Below are 17,204 nucleotides of genomic sequence, written 5' to 3' on the forward strand. Positions count from 1 at the left end.
AAGAAAGATAAAATAAAAATTTATATTATTGTGTCTTGACCTCAGAAAAGAAACTAATATTTTGAAATAATAAAAAAATAGAATAAAAAATTAATATTTTAAAATAAAAAGAATAATAATATTACAAATTCAAATTTAACAATCTATAATTATTTAAAATTATTATTTTATATATAAATTTCATATTATACATATTCGATCTCAATCATACGTCATTATTGCGAACGAGGATGAGTTGATAGACCTTATTCTTTTCAGAGCCAAAACACTCCCTACTTTCGTCACCTTGACATTTATTAGGTGGGTGTTTGGGAAGTGGATTTTTATGTAGATTTTTTTAGTTGTAGGATATTAGTGGAGAAATTTTTTTTTGTGTTTGAAAAGATAGTTAGATTTTTTTATAGTTAGATATGATGTTTATGAGAGAAAAAGTGACATGATTATGGAATTAGATGTGATATTTTGTTTGTATGTGTTTTTTTTTTTATTTTACAAAAAATTTGTCTTTTTGTGAAAAAAATAAAAAAAAACCCAAGTCCAAAACTTCGTAAAAATATTTTTTTTATTAACTTTTTTTCGTTTTGATAAATTTTTTTTTTCAAAATTACATTTAAAAATTCTGCTCAACTAAACAAATAAAAAAAGTACAAAAATAAACAAAAGTTCATAAAAATGTGATTATTTTAGGTGTTACCCAACATTGCCCCTGTCAAAAAAATTCACCAAAAAAGAAAAAATTGCAGTTGAGAACTTTTTTTATTTTTTTTATTTTTGGGATGTGAGTTAATTTTTTAGATTTTTAATTATTTTAGTTTGGGATTAAAAAGTTTTGGTTGAGATAGATTTTTTGACTTTTATAAGAGAAAAAATAAAATGATTATAAATTAAATGTGACCTTTTATCATATTTGATTAAAATGACGTATTTTATCTTATATACAGTCTGTTTGGGAAGAGCTATTCCAGGTTTTTTTGGCTATTTTAACTACAAAAGATAAAATAGGCTATTTTAGCCATAAAAAATAAAACATCACATCCAATCCATGATTATTACACTCTTCTCTCACAAAAAAAGTCAAAAAAGCTAAAAAGTCAAAAAGTCCTTCCCAAACTAAGCTTTTTAGCCCTGGCTAAAATAGTCAAAAAGTCAAAAAATTAAAAAACCAACCCACTTCCTAAACAGAGTCATAATTATATTATCCCAAATCTTCATCCTAAACGAGCTCTAAATGGGCATCTAAAACTAGTTTTATCTTGACTAATTTTAAGATCTTAAAATTAATAATCAAGTAAATCTTTAACAACCTTTAAGATGGCTTGAACTCAAGATTTTAGATTTTAACCTCTTAAATATTTATCACTCAGTCAACTCCTTGAGGTTGTTGAGATTTAGAGGGTGTTTGAAATAATTTAAATAATTATATTTTTTAACTTTTTTTATAAAAAGATGTCCAAAAAAAGAAGAGAAATAATGTGACTTAAAAAAAGGTAAAAGGATAAAAAAAATATTAATCAACTTGTTTGGTTGTGGTTTTCAGAAAACAATTTTTAGAAAATTCTATTTTTTTATTTTATGTATTTTAATGTTTTCAATGATTTTTTTTTAAAATTTTTAAACACACCTAACATAAATACACTTAAAAAGTATAATATTTGTGAAAAAAATTGTTAAAAAATACACTAAATACCAAAAAAATAAGAAAATTCAGTACATTTTTTTTATATTTTTGTATATTTATTAATTTTTTTTAAAAAAATTTCACAAATATTTTATTATTTAAATACATCTAACTAGAGTGCATCTAAAAAAATAAAAATAAAAATGTTTAAAATATAAAAAGTATTTACTAAAAACAAAAAAAAATATGAAAAATAAAAAACTCTGTTTTTAAAAAAATGAATTCAAAAAACTAAAACCAATCACGTTAAATATAAGAGATGCCAAATAGTACCTTAATTAATGCATTTTAAGATTTACACCTGATCCACACATGTTCATGTTTCTCCTAAATAATGCGTAAAAATTCAAGATCATATTTGTTTGGTTTCAATTACATAATCAATATTTTGAATTTTTTTCGCAAAAATAAAAATTAATCTGAAAAAAATAAATATAAAAAATATTTTTAAAAATGATTTTCACTTAATAAAAAATAAAATTATATGAAAATGATGAGTATATTTAATTTATTATTATTTTATTAAATTAGATTTTAATTTTTTAAAAAATAACCAAAATCCAAGCACCCAACCAAAGACAACCCCTTCTATAAATGGGCATGCTTCCACTTGCATAGAAATGTACAGAAGTCTCTCTTTCTCTGTCTCACACACGCACAAGCTAACACACTCTCTTTAGGTTTTTTTCCCAATCTTTTGTTGTTGCTTGTCATTAGTGTAGTGAGAGAGAGAAGATGTCTCAGGGAAGAGGCAGTGCAGTGGTGGCGGCGGCGGCGGTGGTGCTGTGCCTGATGGTGGTGACTGCAGAGGCAGCTACCTATACGGTGGGTGGTGCCGGTGGCTGGACCTTTAACAGTGTCGGCTGGCCCAAGGGGAAGCGCTTTAGAGCTGGTGACATACTCGGTAAGATTTAGGTCTCGTTTGGCAACAGACTAATTGAGTAATTTTTTAGCTACTTAGCTAAAATATGAGCTAAAAAAAATTAGTATGTTTGGGATGATTTTTTTGATTTTTTATAAAAAGATGTGCAAAAAGTAAAGAGAAAAGAAAATTTTTGACTTTTTGGTATGAGTTGTTGGTTTTTTAACTAATTTAACTTTTTGACTAAAAATGAAGGTTTCCAAACAAGACCTTAGATTCGAATTTTATTTTATTTTTTTATTATTTTAAATTGAATAATTAGTCTTTGATATTTTAATTTTAATTTCAATTTGATCAATCAACTCAATTTTTTTTTTTTATTTGCCATACGATTGGGGTTAGTAAATTAGATTATAATGCAACTCGAATCTTAAATTTCTGATCTTCTCGTTGTTGTCTCAAGAAACACGTACATGGACAACTGGTCAAGTGCCTTGTCCCCCTCCCGTTTGTTTTGGAAGGTAAAATAAAGGAGATGGATAGTAAATTAATAATGAAGGAATTGTTAGTATAGTGAGGAGATTAATAGTGATGAATTGTTAAATTATTTTTATATAAAATAATAAAACAAATAAAAAAATATAAAAAAATAAACATTATATTTTAAAAAAATTTCCAATATATAAAAAATAAAAAAAATAAAAAAATTTCTATTCTCCTCACTATTTTTCTAATACCATCTCTACCTCCTTCTTACCAATCCCTCTTCCTCTTCCTTACTAATACCAAGGGATTACTAGTCCCCTTCCTATCTCTAAAAAACAAATACCCTAATCTCAATTCACTCCTCACTGTCAAACCCAATCCCCTCCTTATAACCCCAAACAAAGGGGGCTTTAGAGTTTAGAGGTTAAAATTTTGGGATACTTATTTTGAGGCATACAAGTAGAAAAAATATAACAAAAATTTAGACGAAAAAATTAAATTGAAATTAAATTTGAAGTGTAAGAATTTTTTAATTTTTTAATTATAAAATGTAAGAATTAAATTATTTAAATTGGAACAATAAGAACCAAAATAAATTTTGTATTGGAAAGTGTAATTTACTCATGATTATTATAGGAGAAATGTTAATTAACGTGGAGTGTAATTTACTCTAAGATTATTATAGGAGAAGTGTTAAAGTGGTTAACATTTCTTGTTTTTCACATTTCACAGCAAATAAGATCTATTATATTAATTTTTATATTATATTAATGTATTGCATGCATTATTTTATTTTTTATTTTTCAAATTATTCGTGTCCACAGAATAATGACAAATATATAAAGGTGTGAAATTTGTGGTCAATACTCATACTCAATTTAAATATTTAGCCTCCGTGTGGGAAGTGGGTTGATTTTTTAACTTTTGATTTTTTTGGCGATTTTAGTCTGGGTTAAAAAGTTTGGTTTGGAAAGAACTTTTTAATTTTTTGACTTTTTTTTTTTTTTTTGTAAGAGAAGAGTGTGATGATTATGGATTAGATGTGATGTTTTGTTTGTTGTGACTAAAATAATTTATTTTGTCTTTTGTGACTAAAATAACCACACAAATCAACTTGCCAAACGGACCCTTAGATCTTTTAATTTTTTACCATTTTTGAGGAGTGAGAAATTTACATGTGCTAGAAAAGGAACTTTTATAACCTCTAACATAAATAATTGATAAAAATTTCACTTTAAATTTTTTTTATTTAGGTTTTGTTTGTCCGAATTTAAAAAATTTTAAAAGTTAAAAAGTCACTATCTTATTTAAATCACATCAACTCTCTATTATATCACTTTAAATCTAACTTATACCCAACCCATATCCAACCCATATTTCATAAAAGTTAAAAAATATACTTATTTAGATCATTCCAAACCATCCCTTAATTTCAATTACATTTCTACATAATTTACATCTTATCTCGTAATGTTATATAATATATAATATAATATAACACTTCATTAAAACATATAAGTCAACTTTATTTCTCATTATTTTCTAATCATGAACCAATTATCTTGTTTGCATATCATTTGGCATAGAAAATGAGTTCACAAAGTAGACTACGCCTTCGTCTGGGAAGTGGGTTGGTTTTTTGGCTTTTTAGTTTTTTTGGTTATTTTAACCTGGGCTAAAAAGCTTAGTTTGGGAAGAGCTTTTTGGCTTTTTGGCTTTTTTGACTTTTTTTGTAAGAGAAGAGTGTAATGTTTATAGATTGGATGTGATGTTTTGTTTTTTGTGGTTAAAATAACCTATTTTGTCTTTTGTGACTAAAATAACCAAAAAAACCCACTTTAGTTCTTCCCAAACGGACCCTACGTATCATTTTCCTATATATATACATACACTTGTGTGTCTATAATGAGTCATGTACTCATATCTTATTTTAATATATATATATATCCCAATACTAAGTGTTTGTTTGGCTTTCTTTAAATAAATATACTTATTTAGATTCATTTTTTTATTTTTTTACATATCTTTTTATAAAAAAATTAAAAAATATACTTATTTATTTCACTTCAACGACCCTTAATATTTAAGTTTGTTTGGTTTGTTTTTCAGAAAATTTTTTGGAAAAAATTCTCTGTAAACAAATTTTCAAGAGTAATCAAATCAAACAATTTTTTTCTATTTTTCAAAATCACTCTCTCTTTCATACACATCAAATCAATCAATTTTTTTAAAACTCTATCTCTAAAACAATTTTTCAAAACTATTTCTGAAAATGGTAAATCAAATAAATTTTCATATTTTTTATTTTAAAAATTACTCTACAAACACAAACCAAGACATGCATTCATATCCAATGTGTGTACCAAGTCCGAATAACATAGCTGATATATAATTATTGTATTTGTGTACATGTACTTCAAATTTATTAGACCTATGATGTTTGGGAAGTTGGGTTGGAAAGCTTTTTTTTAGTTAGGGATGTTTTAAGAAGATAGTTAAAAATTATTTTTTAATTTTTTTGTGAGAGAGGGAAGTGAGTTAAAAGTTAGGGAGTGACTTTTAACTCACTTCTCAAAATAGGCCTTAAAATAATTAATAAAAATAAAATAGATTAAAATAATCAATCCATCATTGGTGTAATGGGTTCTACCACTCATGTTTATGTCAAATAATGTGCTAACACATGAAGTGATATATTAAAAATGACATATAAAGATGATAAAAGTAGCATTACTTCTAAAAGAGTGGAAAAAGAAGAAAAAAAGAGAGAAGAAAAGTGATACATAATAGCCCTCTAAATAATTTAATACAAAATTTAGTCATCTTACCATTAATCTTTTTGATTATGAAGAGTCTCTCTCTCTCTCTCTCTCTCTCTCTCTCACACACACACACACACACACACACAACTTTTCATTTGTTTATTTTGTGTGAAGTCACATAACCCTCTTACTAAAATCAATCATGATATATAGCAATCCTCTTATTAAAATCTTATACAGTAAAACTCTTGCACTAGTATATGTTTATAACAATCCTCTGTTCCTGTACTACTTTTTTTTTGAATCAATATATATATATATATATATGTTTATGATCTAAATAAGTTTTGAATTTTGTGGCAGTGTTCAATTACAGCCCACAGGCACACAATGTGGTCAGTGTGAACAAGGCTGGTTATGATAGTTGCAAGGCACAAGGTGGAGCCAGAGTGTTTTCTTCTGGGAAAGATCAAATCAAGCTTGTCAAGGGTCAGAACTTCTTCATTTGCTCTCTCCCTGGCCATTGTGGTTCTGGAATGAAGATTGCTGTTACTGCAGCTTAACCAACCCATACCCTCTTCTTCATGCTCCCATCCCATCTATATATATATATATATATGTTTAGAGAGAGAGAGAGAGAGAGAGAGAGAGAGAGAGAGAGAGAGAGAGAGTGATGGAGGTAGGTACTAGTGAGCATATATATTAAGGAAATAAAGTTGGTTTGAATGAGCAGCATATTTATGTATGCATGCCTTCGTCAACCACTATCTATGTAATATAAATGTATCATGTATGGCATTGGTCCATGCCTTTGTTGTAGCACTATGTTGTTTTAGTGAGATTTTTTATCCAACCACGTATAATTTCAAATGCTTTGTGTAACGAGGTAATTAATTAGTAATTTAATCAAATTTTAATGTGGTCCCGTGTGTGGGTATGCATGTCCAACGACATGTGGTAATGTGAGATTATTTCATTTTTATTTTTTTTCTTTTAAATGATTGCACGCATGCACCCTATTATTGACAAATAATTAGATATCTCGTCGAATATAATCATGCATGCTCCAAATGCATGATAAGTTAATTATTTGACAAGTTTAACTTACAGCATGTGACCGATCCATCTAATACAAAGAAGCACATGAACATCTAAAAGGGCAAAATGGATTAATCAAAAAAAAAAAAAAAAAGGGTCAAGTGGGAGTAAAAATATCATTTTAAATTTTTTCTTCTTTTTATTGGGCAAAATCTGTATTATCCTTGTGGTTTAGGCCAATTATACTTTATCTCTTATCATTTTGAAATAGCCACTTATCCGTTTGCAGTTTTGGGTTAAAGTGCAATTGTTACTTTTTTTCGTCCAAACTAACAAAATTTGTATAACACTTGCCGTGTTCGAGACTGGGTCTATTTTTCTTTTTAAATTAAGATAAAATTAAAATAGAAAATGACATTCCTATCATTCTCTTCATCTTCAATCACCAAACCCAGAAACCCTAACTTGTCGTTTTGGGGCAAATTTTAAAAAAAAAAAAAAAAAAAGATGAAAACAAAGAAGACCAAAACCATCATTGGCATCACTTCTTGCACGTGTGAAAGACCATTCCCATATGTGCAGCCCATCCATGAGCCAAATAGAGGCTGCAAAAATTGCATGTGCATAAGGTTTTTCTCGCATACGCGCAGCCTTCACCGCACGTGCGGTGACATTTCTCGCATGTGCGACCATGCCTCAATTTGCATGAAAAATTTGCTACACATGTTTGGAATGCTGGGGAATTATAAAAGGCAGAAAAAAAGGTTGGATGAGGGTTTTGAAATTTTCTAAAGGATAAGAGAGGCTAGGATTTGAAGAGAAGGGTTTTTCAAGCTTCAAGAATATCTCTCACAGTGGCTTCATTTTCCTCTACCTCTTCCCACTCTTCCATGAGTGGCTAATTCTCCTCTTTCTAAGGTTTTGATAAAACCCTAACCAAGTACATTGAGTTTTCTCTTTGGTTTTTGATCATGTAATGGTTTGAACGAGTTGTATGTGTTGGAACAATCTTCTGTGTATATAAAATAACTTGAAATAAACTCAAACAAAATAAATAAATAACATACCGAATTTATTTTGTCGAACCAAATAAAAATTACAAGACCAAGTCGAGTGTGTGACACTCTGTCTTTAAGACAGATTCGCCCCGTTACGGTGCTTACGGTTGAATGGTGTCTATCTCCCAGGATACAATGATCTTCACAAAAATTTATAGAAGCACTTCAAATAAATTTGTTCGGCGAACCCAACCTGTGATCTATACTCTCTTTTATTTATTCTAAAACTAAAATGAAGAATATATGTACTTAGAGCAAAATGGACAGCAATATCAAAAATCTACAGACTGAATTTTTTCCCGGATACTTAACATTACTGGAATGTAGAATTTATAGGCAATTACACATGACCCGAACAGGTGCAAAAGGAAATGAAAAGGTGCAAAACTGCCGTATCACATGGAACAGTGTTTATTTCCCCCAAACAATTTTGAACACAGAACCGTTGGATTGGCAAAGTTCAAAATTGTTTGAATTTAATATTTAAACTATTTGAATAGTTTAAACAAAAAAGTCAATGGAGGAAAGAATAACAAACAGTTTGGAATTTAATATTTAAACTATATAATCTATTATAGGAAACCATATTAGGAAACCAAAAATAAAATTATATTAAAATTAAATTCCCACAATAATTTTTATTGAAAAATTCAAATGAACTTTGTCTAAAAATTAATGTCAAACCCGAAAACGATATCAACTTCCCATTCACTCATAAATGGTTTTGACGTTCCGTCTTCACCGTGTGACTTGCCACGTGGCAAGGAACACGTCACCTTTTCGGACCCACCCCAAAAGACGTTTGGGGCCCACCCAAAATGGGCTCAAAATTATGTCTATATAAAATCATTTTCCAACAATCCCCCACATGAATGGAATTTGACGGAGAGAAAATGCAACAACATGATCTAATTAGAGAGAGTACAGAAATTGAAAATATTCTGCAAAGGATAGGTAGCTTTTGGCTTTGAACCTTCCCTTGTGAGACACTATCGGATTTACTAGCTAACCAATGAACATGATGTCTTGAACTGTTCAGCCGTTTGTGTAAACCAAGACAATAGAGCTCACACAGTATATTCCCAGACACAGTTTAGTTCTCACTATTGTGTTCATTTTGGCCCTGAACAACCTGGTCTATCATGAGTGCTCTAAAGACTTGTAGCCCTTCACAAATCTTATAGAACCGGCCCAGTTCACACTCACATAGGTGATTCTTATGAAAAGTATCTTGCCATACTCCACTAGGTTTACCTAGATATAAGAATCATTAAAAGTATTACTTAACCTAAATCGCTGCAGACATCACTTATTTCATCATAGAAATGGGTAGGAGTTGGACTCCACAGTGATCCTTCTGAGTCAATCACAACTCGGTTGTCCCTTTGAACCTAGATCTTGGGATCTCCAGTCAACTAGGTTGGGTTGCCGTTGTGGTAACTCCTATTTAATAGGCTTAAGTCCCATTCCCCTCGATGACTTTTCAACTAACTCTCTTGCTAACCCTTTGGTTAGTGGATCCGTTATGTTGTCTTTAGACTTAACATATTCTATGGAAATAATTCCATTAGAGAGTAGTTGTCTTACGGTATTATGTCGACGACGAATGTGTCGAGACTTACCGTTATACATATGACTCTGTGCTTTACCTATTGCTGATTGACTATCGCAATGTATGCATATAGCAGGCACCGATTTTGGCCAAATTAGAATATCTTCAAGGAAGTGGCGAAGCCATTTTGCCTCTTCCCCAGCTTTGTCTAAAGTTATGAATTCAGATTCCATAGTAGACCTAGCAATACAAGTCTGTTTGGAAGATTTCCAAGATACAGTCGCCCCACCAAGAGTAAAGGCATACCCACTGGTGGACTTCGAGTCTCTTGTATCCGATATCCAATTTGCATCACAGTATCCTTCAAGTACTGCTGGATATCTAGTATAATTCAGCCAAATGTTACGAGTAAATCGGAGATATCTTAGAACCCTTATAATTGCTTTCTAGTGTTCTACTCCCGGATTACTCGTATATCTACTTAATTTACTTACTGCATAAGCTATATCTGGGCGAGTGCAGTTCATCAAGTACATTAAGCTTCCAATAATTTGGGCATACTCTAATTGAGAAATACTTTCCTGTACATTTTTAGAAAGATACAAATTAACATCTACAGGTGTTCTAGCTAGATGATCATCATCTTTGCTGAATTTGTCAAGTATTTTCTCAATGTAATGAGATTGTGACAAAGCATATCCTTTTGATGTTTTGGTAATTTTCATACCAAGAATTACATCAACAATGCCCATGTCCTTCATGTCAAAATGTTTATTTAACATTTTCTTGGTAGTTTTAATCATATCATTATTACTACCTATGATGAGCATATCATCTACATAAAGACATATAATGACATAACCTTTATCTGTGTTTTTAATATAAACACATTTGTCACACTCATTAATTTTAAATCCATTTGACATCATTGCCTTGTCAAATTTCTCATGCCATTGCTTTGGCGCTTGTTTTAAACCATATAATGATTTAACCAATTTACACACTTTCTTTTCTTTTCCTGAAACAGAAAACCCTTCTGGTTGTTCCATGTAAATTTCTTCATTTAACTCACCATTTAAGAAAGCGGTTTTAACATTCATTTGATGAATTTCTAGATTGTATAGAGATGCAATGGCAATTAGCATTCTAATGGATGTTATTCTAGTAACCGGTGAGTATGTGTCAAAGTAATCTAGACCTTCTTTTTGTCTAAAACCTTTGACTACAAATCTTGCCTTGTATTTGTCTATTGATCCATCCGCTTTCAATTTTCTTTTGAAAATCCACTTGTACCCAAGAGGTTTACAACCTGGTGGCAAATCCACCAATTCCCAAGTGTGATTTTGCAAGATGGATTCAACTTCACTGTTGACAGTTTCTTTCCATAAAGGAGCTTCAAGACTGGACATAGCCTCTTTAAAAGTTAAAGGCTCATTTTCTAACAAATATGTTAGAAAATCTGGACCAATAGATTTTGAGGTTCTAGCACGTTTACTACGCCTAAGTTCCTCTTCCTCATTTTGATCTAACTCTTGTTCTTGATCATGTTCTTGATCCTGACTAGTAATAGCATCAAAAGATCTTTTATTAGTACTAGTCTCTTGTCCAGTCTTCTTTGGAAATACATTTTCAAAGAAAGATGCATTCCGAGATTCAATAATAGTATTTACATGCATTTCAGAATGTTCTGATTTATGAATCAAAAACCGATATGCACTACTATTCTTGGCATAACCAATGAAAATGCAATCAATGGTCTTAGGACCTATCTTAGTCTTTTTAGGACTAGGAATAGCCACTTTCGCCAAACACCCCTACACTTTTAAGTATTTGTAGGATGGTACTCTACCATGCCACATTTCATAAGGTGTTTGATTTATTTTCTTTCGGGGTACTTTATTTAAATATAATTAGCAGAAAGTAATGCTTCCCCCCACAAGTTCTGAGGTAATCCAGAACTGATTAACATGACATTCATCATTTCTTTTAAAGTCCTATTTTTTCTTTCAGCAATTCCATTTTGCTGAGGTGAGTAAGGAGCGGTGGTTTGATGAATTATTCCATGTTCTTTATAAAATTCACCAAAAGGTGATTCATATTCACCACATCTATCACTTCTAAGTTTCTTGATTTTCTTACCAAGTTGATTTCAACTTCATTCTTATATTGAATGAAAGTTTCCAAAGCTTCATCCTTGGTTCGAATTAAATAAACATAGCTATATCTAGTATAGTCATCTATAAAAGTGATAAAATACTTTTTCCCACCTCTAGTTTGAATTGATTTAAAATCACAAATGTCACTATGAATTAATTCAAGTGGTTTCGTACTTTTTTCAATTGAATGAAAAGGAGTTTTAGATAATTTTGCCTCAACGCAAATTTCACATTTATGATTTGAATCAATGTTAAATTTAGGTAAACATTCCATATTAATTAATCTACGCAAAGATCCAAAATTAACATGCCCTAGTCTACCATGCCACAAATTTGAAGACTCAAGCAAGTAAGAAGAAGATGTAGTATTATTAATAACTGAGGGTACAACGGTCATTACATTTAACTTGAAAAGGCCATCAGACATGTAACCTTTTCCTACATACATCCCATTCTTAGTAAGTACAAATTTATCACTCTCAAATACTAGCCTAAACCCATTCTTACTCAACAAAGATCCGGAAACAAGATTCTTGCGAATGTCCGGTACATGTAACACATTGTTGAGAGTGAGTTCCTTTCCAGATGTCATCTTGAGTATAATCTTTCCTTGTCCTTTAACTTTGGAAGTTGAGGAGTTGCCCATAAAAAGTTGTTCACCATTGTCCACTGAAGAATAAGATGTGAACATCTTTTTGTCGGCACAAATATGGCGAGTAGCACCAGTGTCCACCCACCATTCTTTAGGATTTCCAACAAGATTTACCTCGGAAACAACTGCAGAAAGTTTGATGTCATCGACACCATTGGAAATATTGTCCACTTCAGTCATGTGGGCTTGAGCAGGCTTCTTGCTTGTTCTTCTTTTGTTTTTGCCTTTGCTATGACAATCTTTGGCCCGATGTCCCTCTTTATCACAGATGTAACATTTGCCATTAAACTTGTACTTTTTATTTTCCCCCCCTTTTGAGCCTTGTGATGAACTTTCTCCAGAAGACTTTCGTTTCTTAGTTTTTGAAGCATGTTCCACCACATTTGCCTTAGACTCCATAGGAAGCTTACCAGCCCGCTTTTCAGAATTGCGCTTGTCCTCCTCAATCCTCAAACGCACAATTAACTCGTCTATAGAAATTTCTTTGCGCTTGTGTTTGAGGTAGTTCTTGAATTCCTTCCAGCCTTTTGGTAATTTTTCAATTAAGACTGCAACTTGAAATGATTCACTAAGAGACATACCTTCTGCGTGAATGTCATACAGGATGAGTTGGAAATCTTGAGCTTGGCTGATCACAGTTTTTGAATCAACCATTACAAAATCCAAGAATCTGCCAACCACAAATTTCTTTGAGCCGGCATCTTCCGTTTTGTACTTTTTCTCCAATGATTCCCAAAGTTCCTTTGCAGTCTTGATTGGACTGTAGACGTTGTATAATGTGTTGTCAAGTCCGTTCAAGACGTAATTCCGACAAAGGAAATCGGCATGTTTCCAGGCATCAACCGCAGCAACCACTTGCCGGTCGGTTTCATTCTCTTTCAGGATAGGAGCATCTTCACGGAGGAAACGAGCCAGATTCAGAGTTGTAAGATAGAACAATATTTTCTGTTGTCATCTTTTAAAGTCAGTTCCTAAGAACTTCTCTGGCTTTTCACCATGATTTATCGGTACTGTTACAACAGGAGAGGGGGTTGGCGTCATTACAGCCACCACAGTAGTACTTGTTTGGGCATTTGTTTCAGTAGCCATCAATTCTAATATATAAAACAAAATTATAATTAGAATTTACACTACACAGAAAATTAAACCGAATTCACAGAATTAAATTCTGTAAAAATAAAAGAAACAAGAATGTAACTTTTATTTTCCAATTAATTTGAAAATAAAATAAAATTTTATTTAAACAAATTAATTTCACACAGAAAATTAAATTCTGTAAAAATAAAAGAAATAAAAACTATAACTTTTATTTTTCAATTAATTTGGAAATAAAATAAAATTTTATTTAACCAAATTAATTCCACACAAGAAAATTAATTTCAGTAACACTTCAATAATTAAAATACTGAAACAGAATTTTAATTAAAGAAAACTTAGAAAATAATTTCTAAAACCCAAAATTAATTTCTGAAAAAATTCCACAAAAATATATTTTGAATTGTTAATGACACCAGTATCGTACTACTAGTTGTTGTCAAAGAAAAGGGACAGTATATTACTACTATCTGTCAAATAGCATATAACCACTATTTATTTTTCCAACCAGAATATTATTTTGTAAATCCACAGAAAATAATTTTCTTCCGAAATTATTTACGATGAATGAAAAAGGAAAAACAAACGAAAAATTCTGTAAACAGAATAATTCGAATCTGTCTTAAGATTGTTGGAACAATCTTCTGTGTATATAAAATAACTTGAAATAAACTCAAACAAAATAAATAAATAATATACCGAATTTATTTTGTCGAACCAAATAAAAATTACAAGACCAAGTCGAGTGTGTGACACTCTGTCCTTAAGACAGATTCGCCCCGCTACGGTGCTTACGGTTGAATGGCGTCTATCTCCCAGGATACAATGATCTTCACAAAAATTTATAGAAGCATTTCAAATAAATTTGTTCGGCGAACCCAACCTGTGATCTATACTCTCTTTTATTTATTCTAAAACTAAAATGAAGAATATATGTACTTAGACTAAAATGGACAGCAATATCAAAAATCTACAGACTGAATTTTTTCCCGGATACTTAACATTGCTGGAATGTAGAATTTATAGGCAATTACACATGACCCGAACAGGTGCAAAAGGAAATGAAAAGGTGCAAAACTGCCGTATCACATGGAACAGTGTTTATTTCCCCCAAGCAATTTTGAACACAGAACCGTTGGATTGGCAAAGTTCAAAATTGTTTGAATTTAATATTTAAACTATTTGAATAGTTTAAACAAAAAAGTCAATAGAGGAAAGAATAACAAATAGTTTGGAATTTAATATTTAAACTATATAATCTATTATAGGAAACCATATTAGGAAACCAAAAATAAAATTATATTAAAATTAAATTTCCACAATAATTTTTATTGAAAAATTCAAATGAACTTTGTCTAAAAATTAATGTTAAACCCGAAAATGACATCAACTTCCCATTCACTCATAAATGGTTTTGACGTTCCGTCTTCACCGTGTGACTTGCCACGTGGCAAGGAACACGTCACCTTTTCGGACCCACCCCAAAAGACGTTTGGGGCCACCCAAAATGGGCTCAAAATTATGCCTATATAAAACCATTTTCCAACAGTATGGTGTTTAAGAAGTTTTTAAATATATTTTTCATTATTCTTTTCAAGTATATTACTTTCTGTAATTATTCAATACTTTCCATACAATGGTTTTCTATTCTTTCGAATTCAAAGTATGAGACGAGTTATACTATGAGAGACGAGTTGTGTTGCTATCTTAATTTAGAGCGAACGACTCGTGCTATTTGAGATGGTTCATTCCTGTACATTGAATGAGGTAATCTTTTTGATCAATGCTTTAAACTTGTAGTTGTAAAATATTGAGTCGTTCGAACCATAACACAATTGATATCCAATTTGAAACTTTATTTATATAATTAGTGATGAATTCATTACCCTAGGATTTTCCAAAAAAAAAAATCAATATATCAAACTTCATTTTAATTGCCAATTTAATTTCTTAGTTCATTTTAATTATCATTATTCCATGAATCATCAATCTTATTATCAAAATTAATATAAAATTTAAAATTTAAATTTAGTTTAATTTCACATTTCTCTCATTGATCAAAACCTGGACTTACCTTTATTTTAAGAAATTTAGGTGCAGTTTAATATTTATTTTTGATATGTAAAATTGCCCATCAATACCTTTTCTCACAATCTTACCTCAGAGTCTTTCTTTGGCTCTAAAAAATATTAGAGGACTTACTAATCAATTTTATTGGTTAGATTTATTTATTTTTAAGTTTAGTTTAGTTTTTTTTTTTTTTTTTTTTCCCTTCACTTATCAATATCTTTAAAAAATATTGAAACCAAATAGACATTTTAAAATTTATTGGTATATTAAAAGAGTGCACAGAGGTATTTAAGGGTGAATATTCACATCATGAAACATTTACACTGTCAATGTAAATATTAATTCACGATTCACCCTATTATTATTAGGGGTATTTTTTGAACTCTTAACAACTTGGTGATGTGAACATTTACATTAAATAAATTTAATAGTATGAATATTTATATTGACAATGTGAATGTTCACATCATAAAACATTTACACTGTCAATGTGAACATTAATTTGCGATTTACCCTATTGTTATTAGGGATATTTTGATAACTATGTTACTCATAGAATTTATTGGAACATAAAAAATAATAATTTGGATTAAGTGAAACATAAACATGAGAAGAAAAATTTATAAATAAATGTCTCTAAAATAAAATAATGATAAAAATTAGGAAAAATTACTGGTAAATTACCGGTAAAATTAGAAAAAATTAGGAACATTAATTGGGGAATGTTAATATATTTAGTCTTATGTTTTTTCTTAGGGTGATTTTTTGATAAATCCTCTTTTTAAGTATTCTATTCCATCTAATGCATATTCTTTTTGAGTATTCCATTAAGTCCTATTTAATGCAATATGACTAAATAATCATTTCTAATTTTTTGCATATGTTTCTATTTTGAAATTAATACATAACAATAATTCCTCATTTTATGAAGCAAATGTCTCCCTTATTCTAAAGAGAAAATCTTTTCCTTATTCCATAAAGAAAATCTCTCATTTATTCTAAGGGGAAAATCTCTCCCGTATTCTATGAAAAAAATCTCAAATTGTGAATTTTAAATCTATTTATAATTTGAAAATTTTAAAAATAACCCAACAAAAAATCTGAATAAAAATCAAAATATAATGTGAATATTTACAAAAAACAATAAACATACAACTAACTTTAAAAAAAACAAAACACATACAAAAGTACAATGTGAATGTTCACAATTTAAATTAAACATACAATCAACCTTAAAAAAATAATTCATACCAATGTAAACATTTACACTGTAACGTGAAAATACAAAACAAAATTGAAAAAAGTAAAAATTGACTATTTCAATTGTTCAATGATAACAAAAATAATTGTTCAACTAATAAACATAGTAACAAAAACAACAAACATAAAATTAACTTTCAAAAAAACAAAACTTATACTAAAATACAATGTGAATGTTCACAATTTACAATTAATATACAACTAGTTTAAAAAAAATATATATCATACCAATGTGAACATTCACACTGCAATGTGAACACATAAAATAAAATTAAAAAAAGTAAAAATCGACTATTTCAATTGTTCAATGGTAACAAAAATAATTGTTTAACCAACAAGCTTAGTAAAAAAAAAACAACAAAATACAACTAATTTTTGAAAAAACTTCAAAAAAAAAAAAAAAAACTCATACCAAAATACAATGTGAATGTTCACAATTTACAAATATTCACACTACAACATGAAAGAAAATTGAAAAAAAATAACTATTTCAATTGTTTAATAGTAACAAAAAATGATTATTCAAACAACAAGT

The 17,204-nt window shown here is 29.8% G+C and overlaps 1 protein-coding gene across 2 annotated transcripts; it reads left to right on the forward strand.

The window, feature by feature from the left end:
- Nucleotides 1-2,259: 2,259 nt before the first annotated feature.
- Nucleotides 2,260-6,658, forward strand: ARPN (plantacyanin). Of its 2 annotated transcripts, XR_014360954.1 has the most exons (3): nt 2,260-2,582; nt 6,152-6,407; nt 6,438-6,658. XR_014360954.1 is itself a non-coding variant. In XM_028232818.2 (2 exons), the coding sequence occupies exons 1-2, from the start codon at nt 2,414-2,416 to the stop codon at nt 6,349-6,351; spliced, it is 369 nt and encodes a 122-aa protein (XP_028088619.2). In that variant the 5' UTR covers nt 2,260-2,413; the 3' UTR covers nt 6,352-6,658. The 2 variants fall into 2 exon arrangements, 1 of the variants encoding a protein (XP_028088619.2); XM_028232818.2 differs by having other exon boundaries at nt 6,152-6,658.
- Nucleotides 6,659-17,204: the final 10,546 nt, after the last annotated feature.

The sequence above is a fragment of the Camellia sinensis genome, chromosome 2 (assembly GCF_055761805.1).
Source record: "Camellia sinensis isolate YWXY chromosome 2, ASM5576180v1, whole genome shotgun sequence".
Classification (NCBI taxonomy): domain Eukaryota; kingdom Viridiplantae; phylum Streptophyta; class Magnoliopsida; order Ericales; family Theaceae; genus Camellia; species Camellia sinensis.

Bases quoted from the DNA above. Each gene is read 5' to 3' on its own strand.
- ARPN (XM_028232818.2), top strand. From the start codon at position 2,414: ATGTCTCAGGGAAGAGGCAGTGCAGTGGTGGCGGCGGCGGCGGTGGTG. The intron at 2,583-6,151 runs GTAAGATTTAGG...ATTTTGTGGCAG, and splicing joins TAGAGCTGGTGACATACTCG to TGTTCAATTACAGCCCACAG.